The 27,299-nt window shown below is 40.7% G+C and overlaps 1 protein-coding gene across 2 annotated transcripts; it reads right to left on the bottom strand.

Moving 5' to 3' along the window:
• Nucleotides 1-69: 69 nt before the first annotated feature.
• chfr (checkpoint with forkhead and ring finger domains, E3 ubiquitin protein ligase) lies at nucleotides 70-27,232 on the bottom strand. Of its 2 annotated transcripts, XM_056287308.1 has the most exons (18): nucleotides 27,163-27,232; nucleotides 26,367-26,491; nucleotides 25,516-25,615; nucleotides 22,325-22,434; nucleotides 22,152-22,211; nucleotides 21,824-22,024; nucleotides 19,113-19,196; nucleotides 18,503-18,665; nucleotides 16,295-16,449; nucleotides 15,636-15,798; nucleotides 13,879-14,090; nucleotides 13,303-13,419; nucleotides 13,042-13,125; nucleotides 12,664-12,734; nucleotides 12,381-12,468; nucleotides 7,038-7,145; nucleotides 6,741-6,813; nucleotides 70-3,982 (listed from the first exon to the last, which is right to left on the bottom strand). In XM_056287308.1, exons 2-18 carry the CDS (start codon nucleotides 26,473-26,475, stop codon nucleotides 3,940-3,942), a joined length of 1,941 nt encoding a protein of 646 aa, XP_056143283.1. In that variant the 5' UTR covers nucleotides 26,476-26,491; nucleotides 27,163-27,232; the 3' UTR covers nucleotides 70-3,939. The 2 variants fall into 2 exon arrangements, with proteins under 2 accessions (XP_056143283.1, XP_056143290.1); XM_056287315.1 differs by lacking the exons at nucleotides 25,516-25,615; nucleotides 26,367-26,491; nucleotides 27,163-27,232 and adding an exon at nucleotides 23,042-23,107.
• Nucleotides 27,233-27,299: the final 67 nt, after the last annotated feature.

Below are 27,299 nucleotides of genomic sequence, written 5' to 3'. Positions count from 1 at the left end.
CGTTTTGGACGTTAAGTACCGCGCGTCCCCCATGTAACCATGCACATCAGCAGAACATGTACAAGTCAATTCATCAGACAAAGCAAAGCTATATCTTTATTAGTGCAGGCAAACGGGTGTTAGATCCACATACATTTAGAAGACCGTGTCATCACTGTTATTGCAATGTACAGAAAACAAAAAGCAATAAACGTATTCCTTTTAACTCCAGTCCTTATGGTTTAACTATTTCATATCACTCTTAACACTATCCCAGGCTATAAAGATTAAACTACAAAGGTGTTCAAATACTGCAGTGCATAAACTTGTGGTTTTCCAGGACTCAACAGGTGAGGATTTCTCCAAGTTGAGTTGAGTGTCCTGCTTTGAAAACTCGATGCATGCTCCTCTGCACGCCTGTTCTGTTCCCCATACTCACAGGAGCTCTGATGAGGTAGAATTAAACCTGTGTGTTACGTCGGTCATACTGTTCAGGCCAGAGCAGCTTGGTTCTTGACTTTTCCCCATACAAAGCAAGTAAACATTGTTAGACAATACAGCATATTTTTTTTCTATGTGGAAAATGCAAAGCATTCTTCCAAAGCCTCTTTAACACCCATTCCTGTTTGGGGCAGCTTGGGACTGTTGTTGGCTTTGGTCGTCCAGATCTCCTCCTGTAGGGAATAATTAAAACCAAGCAGCTCTGTGGGGGGAATCGGCTCGGGTTGTGCTGAGGGCCTGAGCCTCTGAGGAATGCCAGTGTGAACCCTCTACAACTAGGGGGGAAAAAAACAAAAAAACATCTAAACCACCTTGCTTCTACAAATTAACTCAGGAGCTCACGCCAAGGCCTGTCCTAGTCTTAATCTCCATTTTCCCCCACTCGCTATCCTTCCTAGAATGGTCTGTGAACGTTAGCACAAGCACACACACTGATTCTATGGAGAGTTCAATTCAAAAACACATCTTTCCATTTACCCTAGTATACAGCATTTCACCAAGGCTACAATTACAAAACCTCTAATAATTCTATAAAAATACAGACCACAGTCTCTATTTGGGTTGTAATTTCCTCACCTAACCCAAGTATGCTTTATAAGAACCTTACTTTTGTTTTTTTATTCAAAGAGAAGTCAGTTTGGAAACAGACTCTTCGTAGATTAGCACCTTCAGCTGGTGTATAATGTCAATATACAACGCATACGGACATCTTTGGATATTGCAAAGTACAAAGATTGAAACGAACCTTTCAATATCGTTTTATAAAGCAGGGATCAAATTAGAAGAGAAGCCTTTAAAATGTGAGAGGAGATTTGTGCAAACACCTTCACAATGCGACATGTAAACATGCTAGCGAAACATTTCCCACTTGATCAGCAAATAGTCGAAATATGTAAAAGTCAGAATCCTTGTTAGCAGTTAAGCACAGCACACAACAAGAAGGGAAATGCATTTTCTCAACTAAAACAGAAAACTAAAACTTGAATACAAACTCTGCTCCCGTATCATCTACTTGTTAAAAGTATAGGGACAATCAAGATCAACTTTTTTTTTAAACTACTTTTATTAATCCCCGTGGGGCAATTCAGCTCTGCATTTAACCCATCCTAGCTGTGTAGCTAGGAGCAGTGGGCAACTCCAGCGCCCGGGGACCAACTCCAGTTCGTCTTGCCATGCCTCGGTCAGGGGCACAGACAGGAGTATTAACCCTAACATGCATGTCTTTTTGATGGTGGGGGAAACCGAAGCACCCGGAGAAAACCCACTGCAGACATGGGGAGATCATGCAAACTCCACACAGAAAAGACCTGGGTTGACCTCCAAGGTTGGGCAACCCCGGGGTTCGAACCCAGGACCTTCTTGCTGTGAGGCGACAGCGCTAACCACTGGGCCACCGTGCCACGACTGAATCACTCATATCAATATATAAGGCCTCTAGAAAATGATAGGATGTTCTAGCTAGTCTACAACGCAGGCCAATTTGTTACAAACAAAAAAAGTAAAAGAGAAAAAATGTTAGCTGGAAATGGTTTGCAAATCTACGAATTACTGACAACTTATTGACACAACATGGCTGTACTATAACAAACTGTATCTAACGTAGTATTGATTTCTGGTATATGTGACAAATTTATCTCTCTACAATACTGATTTCTGGTATAAGAACATTATGAAACTATTTTAAAAAAAGCATTGAGAAGCTTTGTTACCTCAACAACAATTTTCAACAAAATTCAATGAGCACGTTTTCATTCACCATGTTATATCTTAAAACAAGACAAAAAACAAAACATAAACTAAATTAACCTCTTAAGATCTAACCTAAATCTTGCAGGTTAACACTGTGTTATGGCAACCAAAAGTAAGCGATAAACTCAGTAGACATCCTTATAATGAGCGTGATTCATTAGCATATTGGCACATACATACGAGTTACTGAAGTGTTGGTTCTGCAAGTGCATCTTGTAAGATTACAAAGAAAAGTGCTTCTCCTTGCCTCGGGGGGGAGCCTATGCTACCTGAAGCACGGATGGATTGGTTAATAAACATATTTGACCAACAATCTACACCTTCAGCAAGGTAAATTGCTTTATAACTACTCAACACTTCTACAGCCAACAATTGTGCATTCTAAACAAGTCTTAGTCCTCTACCAGGGCCCAAGAGACTCTCTAATACACTACTTTAAATCCGTGTGGAGTTGATTATCCCAAGCAAAGCATACAACTGAGGGGCCACATGCCCTCAGACAACAACATAATTATTACCCTGATCTACTTAACACGTGAAATCCTTTACAAGTATCACATGGGATTCCAAAATTACCCTTTTATGTATGTGGGTGTTTAACATGGCTTTCTGCCTTTGCATGGAAAAGCACTGTTGCACTAGAATAACAAGGTAAAAGTTCTCCAAAGAGGTAAGATACTTCTGACCTTTGATAGGTTATTCTTACTTAATAATGCACACTGTAAAAAGCTGGCAGTTTGTCCCTTGCAAAGTTTGTTTCCCAAGTTTCTTAACCCAAAATGAAAAAACAGAAATCAACTTCCAAGTCACTGTTATGCATAGAAAACATGAATCGAGATGTGCGCATCACCTTTTGTTTTCCTAAACCTTGAGAAATATGCATTTTATAGGAAGCACCAGATGATTCTCAAATCAGCAATTCTTAGACAACATTCTTATATCACAACATAAGCACGAGAGAGACAAAGAAAATCTCAGCTACTCAGGCACAGGAAGAAGGGAATATAGAGAACAGCTCACTGGTATGGCTACACATACATAGGTATATGGCCTTCATCCACACACATTGCTTTCACCACCTCGGTGTCTTGCAGATCTAATATAAATCAAAGCCATCTTAAAACCAACACGCTCTCATGTTGAAAAAAGGGGGCACTACTCCCAATATGAATGCAATCCAAAACTAAACCGGAAACTTAATTTTTATCCTCCAGTCACTGTTGCAAGGGGATTCAACAATTTAGAAATCACTTCAATCAAACAAATACATTACCCAAGAAACTGGTGCTTGATTACTTGTCAAAATGGCCAATTCAATAAAAAGAATTTATCAGTCAGTCCAAATTAACCGGTATTTGGCTGGTTGCTGGTGTTTATTTCTCATTCAAATGGGAATCAAGCTGAGGAGCAGTTGGAACAGCTAAGCATGGCTAATGTTTCTTTTACACACTCCCGTATGACTTAAGACACTAGATAGAATTTGGAGGGGGTGATGATTGTAATATCTGCAACAAGTCAAAAACATGATGGGTACTGCACCCAGGTTCCATATAGCTAAAAAAAGTGTAGTACAAATATAAACGATAATTTTCTCCACAGTATTCTATTGCTTGGTCAGAGGTGCAGGGCTATGGCAAATGTCACTTTCCAATCAAGTAGATTTTCTCGTCTGTGTTTGCCATTTGTGAGGAAAGGAGTCTCTCTGGCCCTTCAGCTCTTGAAACGAGTCTGCTCACATATGTGGTTGAACTTCCTGAAATGCAAATAAAGACCACATATTTTAGGTATGTTAAATGCAGTCAGTTAAATGCCAACAAATAACACTGGACCAAAACAAACACCTTGGTACGTCAACTCCCTCTTGTGGTTAAAACTTTGAACAGAATGCATGTCTAGTTTTGCCTCTGTCAAGACATTTTTTCAGTTGTTCCAAAAAAATCTAAATCAAAATGCTCTGGGGGCAATGGCAGATTAGCCCCCCCCCCCCAAATGTGATACTTTATTTAATTTGAAGTAAATGCTATAAAAGCATGGTCTACAGCAAAAATGGCTCAAACCTGATTTTGGCCAACAATCATAAACACTGGTACAATATTAAGTAGAGGTAAATAAATAAATAGACTATTAGGGTTCCTGTAAAGAGCTACAAAAGTCTTTATTTACATCAATCAGGTCAAGAAAATCTAATAAAATTGAATATGCATGTTACAGGGCCATTGAAATAATTAATCATTAATCATTAAAATCTCAAGTGTGCTGTTTTATTTGTGGATGGTGACAAAGGCCCATGGCGATATGGTTAATGGCTCGGGATTTATCTGCAGTTATATGCATGAAAGAAACAAACACACACACACACACACACAGGTGCAATGGCATTTTAGAGTGTTTAGTCGATCAATTTACATATAGTGGATACAAGTCTACAAACCCTGTTAAAATGGCAGGTTTTTGTAGTGTAAAAAATGAAACCAAGATAAATCATGTCATAACTTTTGAAACTGCAACCTATAAAAAAAAAATCTGAATTGTTTTAGGGGGAACCCCCCCCCAAAACTTATTATAACCTGGTTGCATAAGTGTGCACACCCCTAAACTTTGTTGAAGCACCTTTTGATTTTATTAGAGCACTCAGTCCTTTTGGGTAAGCGTCTATCAGCTTGGCACATCTTGACTTGACAATATTTTCTCACCCTTCCTTGCAAAAACGTTCTGGAGCCGTCAAACTGCAAGGTCGTCTCCTGTGCACAGTCTTCTTCGGGTCACCCCACAGATTTATAGTTGGATTCAGGTCTGGGCTCTGGCTGGATCATTTCAAAACATTGATCTTTGTTGACTTTAATGTATGCTTTGGGTCATCATGCTAAAAAGTGAAGTTCCTCTTCATCTTCAGCTTTCTAGCAGACGGAAGAAAGGTTTTACATCAAAAACTGACTGGTATTTGGAGCTATTCATAATTCCCTCCACCTTGACTGAAGTCCCAGTTCCGCAGCCGCAAAGGGTATGGTGTTCTTTTGGTGAGGTTCTATGTTGTTTTTGCCCCAAATATATGTCTTGGAATTACAGCCAAAAAGTTCAACCTTGGTCTCATTAGACCATAACACATTTTCCACATGGTTTTGGGAGACTGGATCTTTTTGCAAAATTTAGCTGGGCTTAGAGGTTTTTTTCATGTGAAAAGACTTCCATCTTGCCACCCTACCCCATAGCCCAGACATATGAAGAATACGGGAGATTGTTGTCACATGTTGAGAGCAACCAGGACTTGCCAGAAACTCCTGCAGCTCCTTCAATGTTGCTGTAGGCCTCTTGGCAGCCTCCCTGACCCGTTTTCTCCTTGTCTTCTCATCAATTTTGGAGGGACGTCCTGTTTTAGGTAATGTCATTGTTGTGCCATATTTTCTCCACTTGATGACTGTCTTCACTGTGTTCCATGGTATATCTAATTACCCCTCTCCTTATCGATATCTTTCAACAGTGAGATCCCATTTTATTTGGGGTTAATTAGTCACTTTAATTGATGGCAGGTGTATACCAACTACTATTTAGCATGAGTTTGAATGCGATTGGTTAATTCTGACACAGCCCCATCCCCAATTGCAAACTTATGCAATCAGGTTATTCTAAGTTTTTTATTTTTATTTCCCTAAAATGTGCAACCAGATGTGCAATACAAATGTACAATTGTAAATACACTTACAACTACTGTATAGTGGTTACAAATTATTACTGTTATTGTTATAATTATAAGTATATAATATATAATAGATAATATAGTATATATTTTTAGCATACAAGTATATATTATATATAAGCATACGTTATAAGGTTATATTAATAGTATATAATATATAACCAATATAAAACGTACATAAGCACAAGTTAATTATTCAACCATAACAAAACTCTATAGTAGTGAAATACCTGTTGTGCATACATACTTATCGCCAGTATTCTATTTATTATTCCACTTATTTCTTTTGTTTTTATTTTGTTTATCTATTTATTTTTATGTGTGATATACGTATGCAAGTACTAGAAGCTGCTGTAAACCGGAGTCAAATTCCTCATATGCATAAGCACACTTGGCCAATACGTTGATGCTGATTCTGAAAAGGTTTGTTTGTTTTTCACTTTATTTTTATAGGCTGCAATTTCACAGAAATTGGCGGGGGGGGGGGGGGGGACAAAACAAGGTGGAAAAAGTTCTGACATGATTTATCTTGGTTTCATTTTTTTACATCACAAAAACCTGCCATTTTAACAGGGGTGTGTAGGCTTTTTATATCCACTGTATTAAAAGAGAATATATATATGGGGTCATGGTAAAAAATAAAACATCTTGGCCTGCAGTTGAAATAGCATTAGCGCCAGCATTTCCTCAGTACAAAATATCACTTCTGCTCCTCAGAAAGATTTTAAGTGGAATTTAAGCAATGTGCTGTAACCTGAAAAAAAGCTGATATATTAAGGTGATGTTAAGGGACATATACACTTGAAAATAAACTTACATGGCATGGTGTGCCTTCACCTGTGTGCGACAGTTGCGACCCCAATAGCAGTCAGGACGAGAGGTGACGGCAGCTGAGAATAAAGCATTAAAGTCATTTCACTGATCTGACGTAACTGTTAGGATGTTACAAGGGAAGCCTTTAAGAGAGAAAAAAACTGTCGAATCATTACAAGAAGGAATTATTTCTCTGCATCCAACTCGTCTCAATGATCCCTTTCTGTCAACTGACCATCATGCCAATTTAAATGAAATACCATTTAGAATATGATTAAATAAATAAGTTGTTCTCCCCTACCTGGAAGTTCAGATAGTAGAATGTTCTGTCTGTATTTGTAAGCCAGCTCCTTGAAGGATCGCAGGCCACAGCAGAAGCAAAGCATCGTATTTACAGTGATGCGGTAATCTGGAAGCAACAAAGGCAATAATAAAGTAAAACTACAATAATCAGAATCAGCTTTATTGGCCAAGTGTACCTATGCACACATGGAATTTGACTCCAGTTCACAGCAGCTTCTAGCACTTGCAAACACACAAAAAAAGAAAACAATATAAATATAAATCATATCACAGCTAAGAGTGCATGTTACGTCCAGTGCAAATAGCTAATGTCAAACAAGTGGATCGTCAATAGTGATGTGAATAATATTTATATATTAAGGCAGGCCTGGAAAAGGAAAGTGTTTAGGCTTTTTTTGAATGAAAGAAGCAAGTCTGAAGCTCTGATGGAAGACAAGAGTTCATTCCACCATCTTGGAACCAGATTAGAGAAAAATCTGGATCTATGTCTTGGCCCTCTTCAAGTGGACAACATGTATCATGTGGTTTGAGCTAGGCCAGAGAGGCTAGCCTGTTACCGCCTCCTAAATATAAAATGTCATTCTAAGATTTGGACAGGGGATCCATTTAATGGTGGAAATGATGGTTTGTTCTAAGCACTGATTTTAAGTCAATAAAAAAATGTTTGCACTAAAATTCATATCTTTCAGTACATTTATTATCAGCTACAAGTACCACTGCGAGAAAAAACACGTAAACTTTGTTGCCCATCTCACACAAAAACACAAACAGAGTTGCTCTATTTTGCTTTACTTGTGCTCTACAGTTACACACGCGGGTTGCTGAAGCGTCTTGTGATGTGGGCTGAAAGGTACAGGCTACCAATTCCTGCATGCGTGACAAACCCCGGATAGGCCCCTCCTTGCAGTATTGACCAGACTTCACTTGTGGAGTTGGCGTAACCTGGGCAGCACTCAGCTGGCTAAAGCCTAACGGGACCGCGGACTGGTGATTATAAAAATCCCACACACCCCTGGCTCGTAAGTGCCTAACAAGTGGGCAGTCCGGACTCCCAATCCAACCATCACTTGGGTGCAACCTGTGGCAGATCCCATCGTTTTCACTCTTGTGTTGCCATGGAACTAGATCCTCCCAGGCCAAGCAGTGTGGACCAGCATCGCGACCTGATCACCACTTTAAATAAGGCTTTAGCGAATGGCTCCAAGAGTTTTTCAAGGACCATGCTTTACCCCCCCACCCCCCCCTCACACACACACAGACAGAAAGTCCATTGGCGATGCTGCGGAGCGACAGGAGCAGGGAATGATCATCCTGGAAGCTCCTAGCCCCAAAGGCACACAATTGGCAGCAAGGATCTGATGGTCGTCTCTACATGAACCCGGGAAACTTTGTGTGGATTCGGCAGCAACCTTGTGACGGAGCAGCCCTTTTTAGGGACAGTGCTGCTCCCCCCAATCAGGCAAAGGCCCTACAAAATGTGGGCTAAAAAACAGCTGTTTCCCATGCCTCCTGACTGGAATACAGCATCCAGTGGGAAATCCATTGCGGGCGAAATAAGGAGGTTTTTACACTGCTGACCTTTGGAACCTGGAACATTGGGACTCTTCTTGATCGGAGTGACTCTGGTAGACCAGAACGACGAACTGCCCTTATTGCACAACAACGCTCTTGTTTCAACATCGATCTTGCGGCTCTCCAAGAGACAAGACTTGCAGATGAAGGCCAACTCGAAGAAAAAGGTCTCGGATACACGTTCATGTGGAAAGGATTACCAGAAATGGACCGCCGAATTCATGGAGTCAGTTTTGCGATCAGATCCAAACATGTCCGTGACTTGAATCTAACACTTGTCTGTGTTAACGAATGCATTATCTCCATCAGATTACCACTTCAAAATGGATACTTCCTGACTGCCATCAGCGTTTATGCTCCAACTCTTCATGCTGACGATGAGGCAAAAATAGCTTTCTACAACACCCTATCAAAAACTATTTCCACTGTTCCAGGAACTGACAAGCTCATCCTTATGGGCGACTTCAACACTCACTTTGGCAGAGACAGTACAACACGGGGCAACATCATTGAGAAGCATGGAGTCCGTAAATGCAACTCAAACGGAAGCCTTCTCCTTGGCCTCTGTGCAGAACATGGCCACATTATCACAATCACTATCTTCCAACTCAAAATGAGCCAGAAAACTACCTGGATGCATACGCGATCCCACCACTGGCATCTCATTGACATTGTGATTGTACGCATGAAGGACCAATCCAACGTCCATGTCACCAAGGCACTCCCGCTTGCTGACAATTGTTGGACCAATCATAGGCTGGTCATCTCAAAGCTCCATCTGCAACTCAAACCCAAGCCTAGACGCCCTGCCACGACCATCCCGCAAAAGAAAATCGACATCCAAAAGCTTGAAGATCTCAGTGTAAGAAGAAGCTTCCAGAATAAGGTCATGGAAGTCCTGAAGGATGTTGCCCTCATCGAAAACAACCCCATATCAAACTGAATAAACCTAAAAACGACCCTCCTCGCTGTAGCTGAAACCGAAATTGGTATTCTGAAAAGACGTCACCAGGATTGGTTTGATAAGAACAACCAGGAAATTTGCAACCTGATTAGCACAAAGAATCAAGCTCGTCTCTCCTGGGAGAAAGATAGAACCTCCAAGATGAAAGAAGAGCACTACAAGAAACTGAAGACAAACACCCAAGCTCAACTCTGCTCCATGAAGGATACTTGGTGGCAAAGTAAAGTCCTTGAGATCCAGGGCTACGCAGACCAGAACCAACTCTACGACTTTTTCTCTGCTACCCATGCCATCTACGGGCCCATCAAGACCACACCAACACCAATGAAAGCAAAGGACAACGTAACAATTCTGAGGGACGACGTAGCCATCAGTCAACGATGGAAACAGCACCTCACCAGCTCCTCTGCAAACCATCACGAGCGTCTCTGGACTGCCTTGATGGCTTACCTACTTTGCCGCAAAAACCGTGGATGTCTGCACCTCCTTCCACCAAGGAGCTTCAAACAGCGATCACTCAGATACGCAACAACAAAACGGCTGGCCCCGACAGAATCCCTGCAGAACTGTACAAATATGGAGGACTACCTCTTCAGAAGCGACTGTACAAAATCATCCTGCAGATCTGGGAAACCTGGACCGCCCTTACTGATTTTAGAGATGCAAACATCATTACCATTTTCAAAAAAAGGGACCGAGGAGTGTGCGGCAATTACAGAGGAATTTCCCTCCTCTCAACAGCTGGGAAAATCCTGTCGCGCATCCTTCTGAATTGTCTCACCACCCTGGCTGAGGAGGTTCTCCCTGAATCCCAGAGCGGTTTTCGATCCCACAGAGGGACCACCGATATGATCTTTGTGGCACGACAGCTTATGGAGAAAGCAAGAGAACAACAGAAGACAATGTTTTTCATCTTTTTCGACCTTGAGAAAGCATTTGATTCTCTTCCGAGAGTGACTTTGTGGGATGTGCTATCCAAATCTGGATGCCCTGACCACTTCATCCAGTTGATTCGCGCCCTCCATGATGACATGAAAGGCTGTGTCTGTTTCTGTGGAACCCTTTCCGAGCCTTTCCCCATGGATTGGGGAGTAAAGCAAGGCTGTGTTCTAGCGCCTATGTTATTTTCCTTATACCTGGCTGCTCTCTTGCAGAAGACAGATCGGTCACTCAACGGTAAAGTCAACATCTGTTACCGCTTTGACAGTAGCCTGTTCAATCTCCAGCGCTTGAAGTCAAAGAACAAGACATCCACCGACGTCATCATTGAGCTTCAATATGCCGATGATAATGCTGCTCCTGCCGTGACTCCAGAAGGTCTTCAGTCGATCATAGGCCTTTCATAGGCCTGAACAACTCCTTTGTTCAGGCCTATAAAGTTTTGACTTTTCTGTGAACATCAAGAAAACCAAAACGCTTGCTGTTGTGCCTCAGGATACCCCACGAGTTCCGCTTCAAATCACCATCCATGGCCAACCTATAGAACAAGTTCAATCCTTTTAGTACATTGGAAGTATCCTTGAAGAAACATGCAGTCTAGAACCGGATATCACCAACAGAGTGAAGGCTTCCCACACTGCCTTTGGCCGACTTTCTCAGCATGTTTGCTATGATTGTGATCTCAAGACATCAACCAAAATCATGCTTTACCGTGCAGTGGTTCTTTCAACCCTCCTGTACGGTTGTGAAGCATGGACCCTCTACAAATACCAAATCCATAAACTAGAATGCTTCCACCAGCAAAAACTGAGAAGTATTCTGGGAATTTCCTGGCAAGAACAGGTCATCAACAATCAAGTTCTCGAAAGAGCCGATCTCCTTTCCATCGAGACGACAACTGAACATCGCCAGCTGCGGTGGCTTGGCCACATCCAGAGGATGCCAAACAACAGACTCCCGAAACAAATTTTATACTCTGAACTGACTGAAGGTCAAAGAAAAAGAGGAGCTCCCAAAAAACACTACAAGGACTGTATCAAGGGAACACTGATCACCTTCAACATAGACTCTAAGAACTGTGAAAAAGCAGTGGAAAATCGAAAGCACTGGAGAGCTGCCTGCCTGGCTGGTTCCATCAAGGCTGAAACAGACAAACGAACGCATGCGGAAGAGAAGCACTGCCGCTGAAAAATTCGCCAAGAACAGAGAGGTGCAGGAATGGGTCCACCCCCTACTATCCCCTGTCCACACTGTTCCAGCCTCTTCTATTCTCATCTTGGACAGTCAAGCCATCTTCGTTTTAAGCACACACCTTAATCTCTCGGAATGGATCCTCGGACACGAGAGACGTCAACGATGACGACGACAGTTACACGCATTGCTACTGGCAACACCCCACAACCAACTCAAACCCCTGCTCTGCTTCAGTTCACATTTTGGGTCAGACTGGAGAGAAGCACACAAGGTGGATTCCTGATATCACCAACAGCAATGCAGTATGCCTAACACAGCCATAGGTATGTCTTGCTATCAGAGTGATGATTTCTGTTGAGCTCAGAACTTTCGTCTTAAACCATCGTGGTTGCAAAACTGCTTACTAATTTTTAAAGTGAACAGTTTCAAATGATATTTCCATTTTCCCCACAAAAAATAATGGAAACCCTTCTAAATTGGTTTTCCCTCCGTTTTGTCTGCCCACATTTTTGCTAATGATAAAATTATAGTACACAATCTGTAGAATCAGACTGTGTTAATTTGGATAATTTCAAATATGCAGAGAATTAATTTGCTGCAGCAAACCAAATATTGTCACCAAGATGAATTCTTATGAATTGCGCTTTAACATATTGTGATTGGAAGGCTCACCAGATAGATGGTAGGTTCCTTGCTGTAAAGCTTGCAATCCCTCCTGTCGCATGTCTCTCCAAGACATCCCTCGAGATGACAAGTAGTTCTAGTGGAAGGACAGATACAGGCAGCAAAAGCCTAAGAAGAGAACTCTATAAACTGCCACCAAAAAGCATGTACGTATTTATTTTCAGCATGGCTGGTTCAAGTAGAAACTGAACACAGAACCAATAAGCAACACACTACCAGTGAATTACAGAACAACAGAAAAATTAATCTTTTTACCTGAGGTCAATCTTACCTGTAGGATCTCAGATTCATAATTATTGCTGTTCAGTGCACCATCCAGGCATTTATCAGTCAGGTTGAGCTCTGTATGACAGTGAGGGGGTGTTGCGCCCCCCCCCCAAACATCACATGACCACACCAAAGAGAAAATCAGCAAAGCAAACCAACAACTGGACAGCTTCATTAGAGATGGTTTTTGGCTATATACCTCATAACTTTTATAACCCATGATGTCCATTTAATTCTAATGAGAACTAATGTTTTTGTTTTTTTTCCCCTCCTTGTGCATTCATGTTCACATTACCATTTGCTCTTTAGGTATACTGAGAATGAACACAGCCGTGGCTTTACATTGAAACCCTCCCCAGATGTTTCTAAAACAGAGACGTACCACCAAAGGGTGCCAAGCAACCTTCACAACCAATCCTTTGGCAACCCCAGTACATGTGACAGAAGGGTCTCTGGCACACCGTACCTGCCAACACACAACACATTAAAACCTGAGGTGTACATAATAGTGCAAAAAACAATGTATTCATTTGATTTGTGATGCTACAGTTGCAAAATCTGTACTCCAACTGACTACGCTAGAATAGTCAAAATGTTTTTTTTTTGGGTTAGAGACCAACCGACGTTTCCAAGGGCCACTTACATTGCTGAGGAGTAGCCAGTTGGCAATTGAATTCTATACGTCTGTCTGGCATTGGCTGGAGGCAGCAACTGCAGATGATATGGCGGCCATGAGGAGGGCAGCTGTACTCCTGGGGTGCTGCAACAAGAAAAAGTGATGTAATGTTTTAGAATTCAGATGTACTGTATACAGGAGCTGGAGGATGGACAAGTTTGGAAATGGACTGAATACTGTGTTCTGCACTCAAGACTGTAATAATTATGTCTAGCATTTCATAACTTTGTGATACACTTTGTCCATTATGTTGTCCTTTGCACTATAAATTTCACAATTCCAATATTTTCAATCCAATTTCATTCCACTGTTCCTCCCCAGGTTTTCCTATTTTGGTATTTTAACGTTTGGTTATTGTGAGCTTGTCCTGTTGTTTTTATATTCATATGAAAAGATCCATGCTCTCTATGAATTACAGATCTCCATAAGAGCTGATTCACTCATGTCGTGAGAGAATCGAGAAATATGAAGAGTTGACTACATCGCTACACTTTCCTACTCATATTCCTAAAATATGCAGCAGATGCTGGTCAGTGGAAGTACCTGAGGGGATGTCAGCAGAGGTGGAGGGCTGCTCCCCAGAGAGCTTTCCAGAGCCTTCTCCGGGGGCCGGCATGGCTGCCACAAAAGGTGGAGTAGGAAGAACTGATTGGGGAAGTGGACTGGACATCCAGTAATTTGAACCCGTAGCCAACAACATCTGACCAACATCCCTCCTGTAGCCTGGACACTGTCTGCACATCCCAAATGGCTGACTAGGGGCAAAACACAAATGAGGCCATCAGAAGGAAGGGGAGCTTGTTCACTTGTTAAACAACCAGGTAACAAAAATAATCCAACTTTTCAATTGGTCAGAACATAAATCTAAGTGCTACATTTATTGTTGCTAGGACTGTGCAATATGACCAAAATCTCATATCCCGATATAGATAATTTCATATCCAGATAACAATACATATCACAATATAGCACATTTTCTGTAAATTCAGCAAATAGTTTCTGGTCCATGCACAGTGTGTGTGTGTGTGTGTGTGTGTGTGTGTGTGTGTGTGTGTGTGTGTGTGTGTGTGTGTGGAGGGGAAGCCCCGCCTTCACTGAACCACAGAGAGCAGAGAAGAGTAGCAGGACCATAAATGACAGGGACACACAGTAGAAACTCCCACACTAAGCTGAAATGAAACAAGTGCACATAAATTGGGTAAATAAAAAATAAACATAGACTCTACTGTGTTTTGCTGTCATTTATGGTCATGTTAGTTTCTTGTCTCCTCTCTTCTTTGTTTCTCTGCGGGCGGAGCTAGGCCTCTCCCCACACAAGGGCTCAGCAAAGTGGAGGAGAGAGCCAGTGGTAAAGAGCTGATGACAACTACACGAGTTACGTTACTGTGAGTGCAATAAAAGCTTCGTGAATAAAAAGCCAATAAAAGTAATTAATGTAATCCGCGCACAAGATGGACAGACTCCATATGACAAAAAATATTGCCGTAAAGAGTGATTTGCGACAACGAAATAAACAATAGAACATAATGTGAAATGACGGACGTATTTCTATCGTCACACGATATATATCGCCATATTGCACAGCCCTAATTAATGCATAGCTGATTTGGATGTATGATAATCAAGATGTGTTATCCATCCATCCATCCATTATCCTTACTCAGGGTCGTGGGGATGCTGGAGCCTATCCCAGCAGATATGTCATTTTGATTATCAATTTTAAAGCGGCACCAGGTTACATTTTTGCTTTAACATATCACTATTAAATTCATTTTGGTCAAATAGTGTGACGGGAGACTGACACAAATCGCCGTTTAGATCATTATTGTAGTAGCTTGTTTTCACTATACATTGTCTGCCACTGGGCACAAAACCTCTTTGGAAATACAAGGAGTGCTTTATGGCACACATAAGTATAGCAATTTCACTTTACCTCGTTTGTGAACATAGCACTTCTTCCTCAATATTCTTTTCAGCTACAGCTTGGAGATAAATCTACTATTTCTTTTTGCTGTGCTACAAAAAAAAAATCCTTGGTTGTCTTTTCAACAGTGCAACAGTTAACATAGAAGACGAAATCCAAAAGGTTAGTAACCTGGTGCTGCTAGATCTTGAACTAGCAGCTGAGATTGATAAGCGTTTAACCGGTTAACAATGCCACTAAAAATGTTCCATAAATTTCCTTGCTAAATGAATAAAAATAAAAAACGACTACAGGAATTCTGAAATCACCAAAATTTGAGTCATGTGTTGCATAAACTTCCAAGTAAGACTACATATGTTGCCCTTATTGCCTTTACCTGATATCTGAGTTGTCGCTGTCGTTGTCAGAGAGCTCAAACAGATAATCCGAACTGCCTTCCTCATCGGAGAGAGAGCGCTCAATCTTTGGCTGCATCATATCCTGAGTAATTTTGTTACGGCTGTCCATGCTCTTCAGGTCCTCCTCAGTACGACACTTTTCTGTGGGCATTGCCAGAAAAAGGAAACTTTAGCAGTCGAGAACTTCCAAATTAAAACAAGAGGAATCAGATGTTTGGGGACTTTATACCTGTAATTGTTAATGGCATTTTTAGTGTATCCTTGTCAATTCCCAGTGACCCATCTAATAATGCAGAAGTGGCATTAAATTAATCTTTGGACAGGGGCCAATTCTGTACAATCCCACATCGGTCCTATGACATATCTTTATGAATATGAGAGAGGGGCAATGGGAGTTAAATTTTCAAAATAATAGAAGTCTTTATTTTCATTAATTTGATACTGAAAGTTAGACACGACGTATAGCAAAATATTTTCTTCAGGATTTTTCAAAATCAATAAGTGGGGGATGCAGAGGGGTCCAATGTCGCATCCCCATGTGACTGAACTGAATAAGCGCCTTGATGACTATGGTTACAAGAAAAGAGCCCTGTGGTTAAAAGAAAAAAAAAAAAAAGAGTGTACAATCAATAGAAACCTGGATGCTGGATAAGATAGGCCTCCACCAGGTTGTTTAGCATGTGGTTCTTCCGGATTCGCTCCACTGGGCAGCGGCAGGTGGGGCATAGAGACGAGCGTTCCATCCAGCCGGAGTAGCAGGCAGCACAGAAAGTATGCATGCAGGGCTGGAGGCTTTGTGGGGGGCAACAGGAGATTGAGAATTAGATTCACACACTTGGGTGGTGATAGCCTGGAGGCTAATACAGTGGGCTTTGAGCTGGAGACTTGGACCAGCAGGAGTGCTATAGGTGAGGTGAGTGAATGAGAAGCACTTGTCTCATTGTTGAAGAGCCCTTGGCATGGCACTTATCCTTCCCAGATGTTTCTGTAGAGCTGCTTATTGGCTTAATGAGGAAGACTGGTTGTATATGAGCATCTCCCAGGTATGACTGCATGTCTTTAATTACATGTGGTTCCTGTTACATAAACTTGAATTTGTACTTGTTTTGGTAGAACTGAATGAAAAAGGACAGCTTTAAAGGAATCAGTCACCTTAATTTAAATGTTGAGTTTTGTTTTACCACAGTGTTTGAATTTGTCTATCTACTTGAAGCTCTGTTTATTTTACTTGTCACTTTGCTCTGCTACTCATGGACCTTCCTTACATTCTGATTCCCATGGCTACGAGTTCATGTTTGTGCTCCTTTTGAGTTAATTGTATTGTAACTAGGGGTGGGCCGATTCACATATCTCACGGTTCGACACGTCTCACGATTTTGATTCAATACAATACAGTGGACGCCTCGGTAAGCGAGAGACAAAACACCATTGCAGTTCTCTACTTTTCATTTATTTTAAGAATTATGCCCAACATTTTGGCATTATCAAGGCACGTATTCAAACGTAATGCTCATGCAAAAGTTCTAACAAAATCTTGTACCATCTTTTCCTGTTATGTACAATTGCTTTATTTTAAAACTTTAAAAACTACTAGAATGACCAAGGCGGTCATTTTGACCTTTTTGGAGTTTCAAAGTTTAATAACTTAAAAAAAAAAGAAAAGAAAAAGAAAGACCTGCCGCTCCCTGAATGCTCCTAAACTTGTATATATTTGCATTAAACTGAGTTTTAGATCAACTGCACCAAAAAAAGTTATAAGATCTCCCCATGAGCCGTCAAAAATGACCACGCATAATTTGCATGTCATCGTGTGCATCATGTCACTATTTATGACGTGTTTTCCGCATCATTTCCTTCGCAACGTTCAGTTCTTTTTTTACATTTCACGTTTTATAGGCCTTGTTACATGTTATTTTAGCAATATGTGTTTTCCGTTTTGTTTTTCAGGTATTACTTCCAACATGTACAGCAGCTGTTTCAGACGCACCATGACTACCACTGAGGCGTTGCAGTATTTACAGGCGTTGGACAACGGCGATTTTAAATTGTTTGAAAAATAGCACTGTAACAATCATGGATGTGTAGACTCACTAGGCCATTGGTTAATGGGTCGGACCCTTTAGTCGACTGGCTAGCGTAGTCAACCATGGTGCGAGAGACCCGGGTTCGCATCCCGGCTGTGGCGGTTCCCGGCTGCTCGCTGACTTCGCCACAGTATTAAAGTTGTTAAAATGTTAATTTTGGTGTCAGTCGTTTCCTAACAGACATACTAACATATGCAATGCATTAATATATCAATCGGGTATTTATCTTGACAGAATATAGAGTTTAAAAACCGGCAGTCATTTTGACCGCCTATGGTCGTTTTAGGTAGGAGTAAAATCCTGGTCGTTCTAGTGTTAACGCGATCTCCCGAAATGGGGAGCTCTCAAAACGTGAAGACCATATCGAACGATTCGGAATTTGATCTGGTATCGGCCCACCCCTAACTGTAACCTCTATGAGTTGCGTTTTCCAAACTAAATAAAATAAATGCCCCGTTCCACCACCGACTGTTTTTTTTTTTACGTTCCCTTTTTGGGTTTTAACACTGTCAATGTGCTCTTGATCAAAGCGCTAAATACTCCAGTGGAGCTACTCAGTGGCCAGCTGTAGTTGTATGAGGGCGCTATAAGGAGTGAATGTGTATGACAGTATAATTGTCAAAAACAGCACTTCTGAAAAATGAAGAGCCAAGCTCAGAACACCTTCTCTTGATACTGAACGTTTAGTAACAGCAAGCAGAACAGTAACAGGCATCTAAGGGGATATGGTAGTTCAAGGGAAAGCAAGGCCAGTGTCCCACCTGACACAGTCATACAGCAGGTCTTGACAGATTATACATGTCAGGGACTCCTCCATCTTGTCAGTCTTGGATCCATCTGCTCGAGATTTACTCTTTGGATCCACAACATTTCCTTGAGCTGGACCCATTGCTTCTGTGTTGGATGTGCGTGGCAGGTCTGAATCTGGAATCACAATTGTATTGCATTGAAACATTTGTCTTGATCATATCAAAAGACAAGCCATGTGTTGTATTTTTTGCTTTATCTTTCACACAAAGCGAAAAAAAGTACTCTAATGTTTTAGGAGGTAAGAATCCAAAAGTAACTTTTATAACAGAGCATAACAGCATCAGACTTTAGCTTGAGCATACTACAGATTGGGCCAGGTTGCACTTCCTACTAAATAATTATACATCACAAAAACATTTGGAGATTTTCCTGAGTAAATCAGTAATTTTGGGCATAAGTTTGGGCTAATAAAAAAATAACTATATCCTCAAGGGCTTGGTTTAAAATTCAGAAAATTTTTGGATGGTTTGGACATTTAAAAAAAAACTGTTTCAAATGAAGCACCGCTAAGACAAGGTACTATATGGAAAAAACTGATCAATCTCCATATGATAAACTGACCATTGTCAGTTTTCCTCTTCTTCCTCTCTGGCTCCAGCTTATCCATCACCGTCTCCTGTGCTTGTACAGCATCTTCAGCTTGGTCTGGTGAGATTAATAAAAAGTCAGATCTGGGTTTAACAGCATTTGCAAATAACCTGGTTTACTTTAACCTAGTCAGGTGCTAAATCGGCAATTTTACATACTAGATGACACATTAAGTGGAATCAATAGATGTACAAAGGAAATTATTTGAATGTAAATTCTGTATATATTATAGACAATTTAGGATTTTCCTTACAGGATGACTACCTGAATTTCCCTACCAAAATCCTCTATATGCATATTCTGTCCTCAGTGTGCATGTCCATACACAAATTGACAGATAGCTAACAGGCTTCAAGAGAAAGCCGGAGGCTGGAGTAAAGCTGAATGCTCTTTACTGTTGTCATCATTCTCATGAAAGGATACATTTTTCTAAAACTGAAATGATACAAAAGATGACACCAATTACTGAATGCTATATAAATCACATTATACACCCACAGACAAAATTATGTAAAATGACAACAGGTTACAATATACAAATACCCCATTAAAGTGACATGTAAATAGCTGTACATAACTTGTAAATATTTTGCAAATAATGTACACAACCTTCACCAGCTTCAAAACACCAATAGAAAAAACACTGGCATATTTGCAACAGGAAATTATCAAAAAGCTATTAGAATAGGAAACGCCATAGCCACTTGTAGCTAGTTTAGCTTTGACCACATTCACATGCAAATAAATTAAATATTTAAATGTTACATAACAGAATACACCACAACACCTGTGCACTATTCTGGTTAACCGTGAAAGTAAATATAACTCACAAGCAATGCTTTTCAAGGCACAAACAGAGGAGTGAAAGGATAAGGTAGCTGGAACTGCAAGCTGACCACATGTTTTGTCTTGTTTTTTTTTGCTTCATTGAACAATATTTTTACAAACAAGGCAAGTCAACCATGGTATAAAACATTTGGGCATGTGTCTGTGTAAGACAAAATAAACAAACGAACGACGAGAAAAAACATCTACAATTAAAATTCTTGAAAATCAAATTGAATTAAAATATATACATTAAATAATACCGCATATATAATAAAGGTAAGATGATAAATTCATATAATTTGGTCTTCAATATGAATTAAAGGTTGATACATTCAGGGTCTATTAATTTGTAAGATTGTGCACATTTCAACAGTTCTTTTGCAGATTCTAAATTCATACATTTCAGGGATTTACAATACAGTTTAAATTCATTACAAAAAGCATTGAAAATGGGTGGGATTTTCATAATATTAGATTTGTGTATGTAATGTTTTGCCATTATGAGAATTGTGTTAATCAGCAGATTTTCTCTTTCATCACCAGTCCATGTGATTTGAGTTCAACAGATACATTTTGTTTAAACCATTCTTCCATTTGTTTCCAAAATAGTTGGGAGTGACAACAAGCGGAGAAAACATGCTCTGTTGTTTCAATATCTGAACTGCAAAATGAACAGACAATTTCAAAATTGAATCTTAATCTAAGAAATCCATTGGAGGGATATATCCTTAATTAATTTAAAATTGATTTCCTTAGCTTTGGGTAGTAGGGGACAATGTAAGAAATCCGTTTTTAATCTTAGTATTTTTGCAGGGGTCCATGTCGCTAAAGTCAAGTACTCTATTGAATTGGTTTGAGTAGAAGTCATTGGACAACGTCTGTCTGATGATCAGACTGTTGTTACATTTTTGATCAAGGAATTGGAATTCTCCCATGTACAGATTTGGGAATGTTGCTATTGAATTGGTGGCCCTGTGATGGCCTGGCAGCCTGTCCAGGGTGTCTCCCCAACTGCCACCCAATGACTGCTGGGATAGGCTCCAGCATCCCCCCGTGACCCGAAATCGGATAAGAGCTCATTTATGACAGAATACACCACATGACACCCATGCACTATTCCGATTAACCGTGAAAGTAAATATAACTCACAACCAATGCTCTTCAAGGCACAAATTGAGGAGCGAAAGGATAAGGTAGCTTGAGCTGCAAGCTGACCACACGTGATCAACAACAAAAGCATTTCCTGATCTTAATCTCTGACTATGACCTGGCTGTGTCATATGACTAAAATAACCAATGAAACTAGAAAGCAAACTAGAGAATAATGAATTACTCCTAAACAACCACTACTACCACTACCACTACTTTCGGCTGCTCCCATTAGGGGTCGCCACAACGGATCATCCGTTTCCATTTCTTCCTGTCTTCTGCACCTGAACGACCACTAGAGGGGAGAAAATACTAAAAATAAAAACAAAGTCCTTACAGAACATGACAATGCCTCTTATGCGCAAAGCAGGTTAAAACAAATGCTCTGAATTATTCTTAAACAGGTTTGACCCAGGCTGTTACAGATATTCAGCTTAACAGTGGCCTGCATACAGGAATCATGTCAGCGCCTGTAAAGACAATGCAAGTTGTCTCCACGACTTCTTACACGATTATCTGCACTTAACAGAACGCACTCAAGACAGGAAATTATTCTCCAAATAGTATAAAGTTTGCCTAGCCTGGATTTATAAGCAGACAAAAAGCCACCTTCTCAATTTATGTTGTCTTATTAATGACAACAACTCATGATCATGATTTGAAAGTTCATGCCAACTGGGTTTCAATGTATGTAATAGAGAACCTACTGAGGGCAGGAAGGACTGTATGTGCCACTGAGCCAGAGCCAGCTGTTGCAGGTCTCTTAATGTGGAGGTAAAAGGCAGAAGTGGATGGCTGAGGCTCCTCCTGTGCTGGATCCCTTGGGGCTCCGGTCAGCATGACTGGCTCCACAGAAAGAGACAGGTCTGATGGTGAAGTGGTATTAGTGCAGGCTGACCTCTCCGTGTCTACAGTTCAGATACGGGGGGCAAGACAGAGCACCGAGATCACAAATTGGGCACAATATAGTTGCATAATAAAAATTATTGTCACTCAAAACAGGGAGATGTGTCAGTGACCTAATTATCTACTTACTACAATTGTCCTGTGAGACATCTTGTTCCGGCCTTATGGAATGGTAAACATAAGCTATGTCTACAGGGAATAAGCAAATTTTTTTCTTCATTTTTAAAAAATGCAATTTACAACAACACAGGCCAATATTGTGTAAAAAAAAGAGAAGACTACTACCAAAATAAAACACTTACTCTGTTCTGGCTCATTTTTCCTGTACACAAAGTAAATGACATCTCCATTCTGCAGCATGTGAATTTGCTTCTTGACCAGTTTGGACATGTTGATCACTGTGCCATTGGTGCTACAGACAGGCAAATACATAACTGCATCACAGCAAATGCTATGCACATTGACACTGCTTTACAAAAGGACAAATAATATCATGCTTGAACAGATCTTGAAAATCAACATAACACTTTCTTTAAATTGATAAATATACATATTTTGATTATTCTACATACAACTGTTTGTTGCCACTAGTTTTTATTAACTTGTATCCCTTTATTAACTTACATCACCAGATACTACAAAATCAATAGCTAAAACCCGTTTCAGCCATGTTTTTTGTTCAGTGGTACAGAAAGTGCTGACACAACCCAACTGGCTTCTCTTTTTAATTTCAAAAGGATCTCCTGGATTTAGAGGGGTCAGATATCAACACAATAACCAGTATTGCTATATGAGGGTAAAAGCTGTCAGTAAGTTAAAGCTCAAATCCACTGCTTTTCTCCATTATTAAAGGCACAATGAATAGGATTTGTCAGTTGCGGTTTTTAAACCTAATATTCAAAGCTGGCCCCTCCTCCCCAGCTCAACGACACCAGAAGTGCACGCCCCTTGACCACAGTGTCCAAAACACGTCCCAGTGTACAGGCCATCTCCACATCACTCTTCATTCCCATCCTCACCTTCAGTGCTTGCCAGTGGGTGAAAGCCAATTCCAGATTCACTCTCATTTTGGAACGAGTTCTGTCCAATTGGCGTTTTGCCTTGCTATATTTGCGTCTTTTTGGCGCTGTGTGCACAATTGTCATAGCTTCCTCTTGGATGAGTGCTTACGATCTGGCCCCTGGTCGCAACGTTTTCATAGAGTCCCACCCTCACACCCTGCATGCCGTTATTGGCTGGGGGCTACACACACACTGCCCAAAGATTAACGCCCAGAAAGATCCTGCACATAGCAAAAGAAGAAAATACAGGCAGAAGACAGGGTCGCCACAGATACAGACATCGCCAAAAACATCTAATGGGTCATAAGTGATGATTGAGAGGAATTATTCTGCCGTTAAATCTTTATTTTATCCATCTCAACCACAGAATCAGGTTACATAATACTAACTGGCATACTGAAACATGATGCTGATGCGGCAATGCATCTTTTGGATAAATTAGACTAGGTTAGTTTAACGCTGGAGCCCGACTACATTTATTAAATCGCTGTTTTTGTGTGTTTAAAAAGGGGCTGTTTTGATATTGGTTCCATGAACAGCTGATGACGTAATGGAAAACTGTTCACGCCGATTCATTCAGACAGAGCCATTAACAGCCAATGGGGAAACCCCAACTCGGCGTCCAGCTAATAGTGAAACTCCATCACTCACTCAGTTAGTCACTTACTCAACTGTATGTGTAGGGGTGGCCCCGCTGTTTCCGCCCAGCCAACATCAATAGAAACAGTAGAACAGTGTTGCGATATAATTTGATGTAGTTTGTAAGAAGTGGAATCTTAAGTATATTTGACTGTGTTAGTTTTGGTCCAAGGGTCCTATTTTTACAATGGTGAAAACTGTTTACTGCTCATCTGATAGCACACAAGGGACAACGGCTGCTACATCTCATTCGTTGTCTGAGAAAATCAGTTGCAACAGGTCCATTTCGAGCTATAACATAACACCAATCTACTGTAATATTGATTACCTATCCAAAAGACTCGTCACATCATCATTACGCTCCAAATGGGTCAAATAAAGACATCAATGGAGAAAAGTCATGGATTTCAGGTTTCGAAAAATAATCCATGTTGTATCTTTAACATATGTCAAAAAACTGAATATTCATTTGCGATCAGAATAATACCATTTGGTTAAAATAAACAGCCTCACAACTGAAGATTACAGGGGAAAGTATTTGATTTATGTTGGTCTATAACTCAAGAGTTGTTGTATTGGAGCACCTCTGTTGCTGAATGGTTTCAACACATGCCTGCAACTGTCACCGGTTTGATTCCAGCCCGTGACCTTTGTTACATGTCACCCCCCCCCCCCACACACACACACACACATTTCCCGTCTACCTTCTACTACTATCACTATGCAATATAAAAAAGGTAAAAAACGCGATTCCGGTTGGCGCTCGACTGCAATGCACGCGTAGCTCAGTAGCTCGTCCTCAACAACTCACTAAACTCCTTTTTTTCCCCAGTTACTCTTTTGACCAACATTGACAACACATCGCAGCATAATGTCTCAAGGAAAGCCCGGGGGAAACAAGAAGGCGAGAGTATGTCGCCGTTAAAGGAAAAAAAAAAACCTAGCTGGAAGACGCCATTGCTAACGCTGTTAAGACCGCATTGCTAGAACAGCAGAGTGACCTCAACACGTTAATCCACCTATCTATCATAGCCAGCATTAACCTTTTCAGCAATTTGTAGCTCTTCTATGGGATCAGAGCAGACGGGCTAGATTTTGCTCCCAACACACATCAGTAAGCCTTGGGCATCTATGACCCTGTTGCCATTTCACCTGTTGCCCTTCCTTGGACCACTTCTAGTAGGTAATGACCACTGCATCCCAGGAACCAACCCCCCCCCCAAGACCTGTCGTGTTGGAGATGCTCTAACCTATTATAAATGGACGACTGTCTAGCCATCTCAGTTTCACCTTTGTCAAATTCGTTCTGATCTTAACGCTTGCCCATTTTTCCTGCTTCCAACACATCAACTTCAAGAACTGACTGTTCACTTGCTGCCTAATATAGCCCACCCCTTGACAGGTGCCACTGTAACAAGGTAATCAATGTTATTCACTTCACCTGTCAGTGGGTTTAATGTTTTGGCTGATTGGTGTATACATATAAGAGATGACTTTCAACTTGCTAGCTCAGTACATCATGAAACAGCAGCCTTTAATTAGCTGTAAAAAGTGTTTGCCTCATTAAGTGCCATCTGGCTGGTTTAAATTCACAAGTATGTGGATCTGCTCAATACACTGGAAAATGCACTGACAGCATATGGGAAACCAAACAGGCCTAAATCAAATTTGGCATAACTCTCAACATGTCCTGGTAAAATGAGCGGAAAATGACAAATTACATTTGCAAATTTCCAGTGTTCTCAACTTCAGAGTGGAGACAAAATGTAAAGATGAATGCACTTTCAACATACCTTGTGTCTTCAAGCCACACCAAACCTGAGTTCTCATCTTGTACAATTTTGCAGTGTTCCCCTGAGACCAGTTTATTAGCAGGAAAGGATAAATCACATCCTGGGGAAAAAAATACATTTTGATCGGCATATATATTATCATCAGCATGAAAATGTATAGGTTGTGGTTGTTTTGCTCCCCATAAATTGTATCCAACTTTGTTTTCTGTGTTTTAAGTGAGCTACGTAGGGGGATATGACCTTGTAATAGCGTATGGGGGGGGGGGTTATGCATATCTATGTCTCTTTCTTTTGTGTGTGTGTGTGTGTGTGTGTGTGTGTGTGCGTGCGTGTTTATTACATACGTATATATTCAAAATTCTACAAAAACAATAAAAGCTATGAATGCATAGGACAACTAAGGTCAAGTACTGTCCTGTCTTTTGCAAAGCATACTTCAAAAACTGAAAATAAAGCAGAAACAAGAACGACCAAGGGAAATATAGGCCTAAATGTTCCTTAAGTAAATTCATACAAAACCTGCTTAATATTCTGCACAACATGTTCTCAATGGACCCCTTTTGTTAAAATCACACGGGGGGGGGGGGGTGTATAAGTTTCGTGATTTGAAGGAGGGCTTTGTGTTTTTGAATAGAGAGGTTTAAAAGGGTCCAGACACTCCCCTAATAGTTATGTCTGGCAGGACCACTTTTTCCTTATTAAGTATTAACAGATATATAAGTTTAAAAAAGTGCTGTTTTACCAAAGTGCCTTCTGCTTCATATCTTGATTTTACCATTTAACGCAATCTTCGAAAACCAAAAACACGTTAAATCCACACAAAAGAGATGCGTGATGGTTCGGACCATTACCTTTTTTTCGGCCAACCGTGCATTCCCTGTTGACAAGCAGCACTTCATTCTCACGAAAGTCCACTTTCACCAGCTTCCCCCATGGTCGACTACTTCCACGACTCTCCATCTTAAAATGTACTTTGCTGCAGTAACAACGAAAACATGTTTAGAAAACGTTAATCCAGTAAAGTAACATTACTTTCAGATGCTTGGGTGGGGGATCAGGATTTGAAACAGCTAACTCATGCTATACGATCAATTTCGTTTGTATTTCAACACTCGATAAACAAGTGAACGTTAAAACACTTGACCATTAAAACAATGACACATACAGCGTTTTAGTCCACGTTTTGTGGTCGAGTCTCTCTTTATGTAGTTCTTCGTGTGAACTTAGTTACACACATTATTGCGCCTTGGTCGCTTTCTAACAATGAACCCAACTAACGCAAATAGCTGGCACTGGCAGCCAGTAAGCTGGCTAGCTAAAGTCGGTTGACTCCTTAGCTCGGGTATGGCTAACTGTAACGTGGGAGTTTTGAATCCATGTTCGGTTATTTACTGACTATCACAACAGCGGTTTAATTTGAAGACAAATACGTTATCTTTAGTTACTTTCCGAGCCATTAGCATCCTGTCGATGTGACGCTAGATGTTCACAAAATACACAACCGTTGTTGTACAAAAAACTGCAAACCTCAATGCGATCGTTGACGCTTCTTGCGAGCGGCTAACCACAAAGGAGAGATAGATCAATGCTACACAGGCAAATAACATTAACTGTATACAATATATATATATATGCAGTTTAGTTTACCGTCAAAATCGCGGTTTGTTCGCCTGATAACTGAGAATGAGACTGTTTCGAGTCATTTTCCAGATCGGCCAATCGTCCGTTCACTTCCTGACTAGCGCGACAGAGGCATTTATTTACCACCATCAGCTGATGGGGGA

This window comes from Lampris incognitus, chromosome 1, assembly GCF_029633865.1.
Source record: "Lampris incognitus isolate fLamInc1 chromosome 1, fLamInc1.hap2, whole genome shotgun sequence".
Classification (NCBI taxonomy): domain Eukaryota; kingdom Metazoa; phylum Chordata; class Actinopteri; order Lampriformes; family Lampridae; genus Lampris; species Lampris incognitus.
Note: the sequence above shows the minus strand (reverse complement) of the source record. Positions and strands in the feature narration are given on the sequence as shown.

What these genes read in the sequence shown, in the direction of transcription:
- chfr (XM_056287308.1), bottom strand. Translation starts at nt 26,475, where the DNA reads ATGGAGAGTCGTGGAAGTAGTCGACCATGGGGGAAGCTGGTGAAAGTG. An exon ending in ATGAATCTGAGATCCTACAG is followed by an intron (nt 12,469 to 12,663) that starts GTAAGATTGACC and finishes TCCTTCCACTAG; the next exon opens with AACTACTTGTCATCTCGAGG. An exon ending in AGGAACCTACCATCTATCTG is followed by an intron (nt 7,146 to 12,380) that starts GTGAGCCTTCCA and finishes TGTTGCTTCCAG; the next exon opens with ATTACCGCATCACTGTAAAT.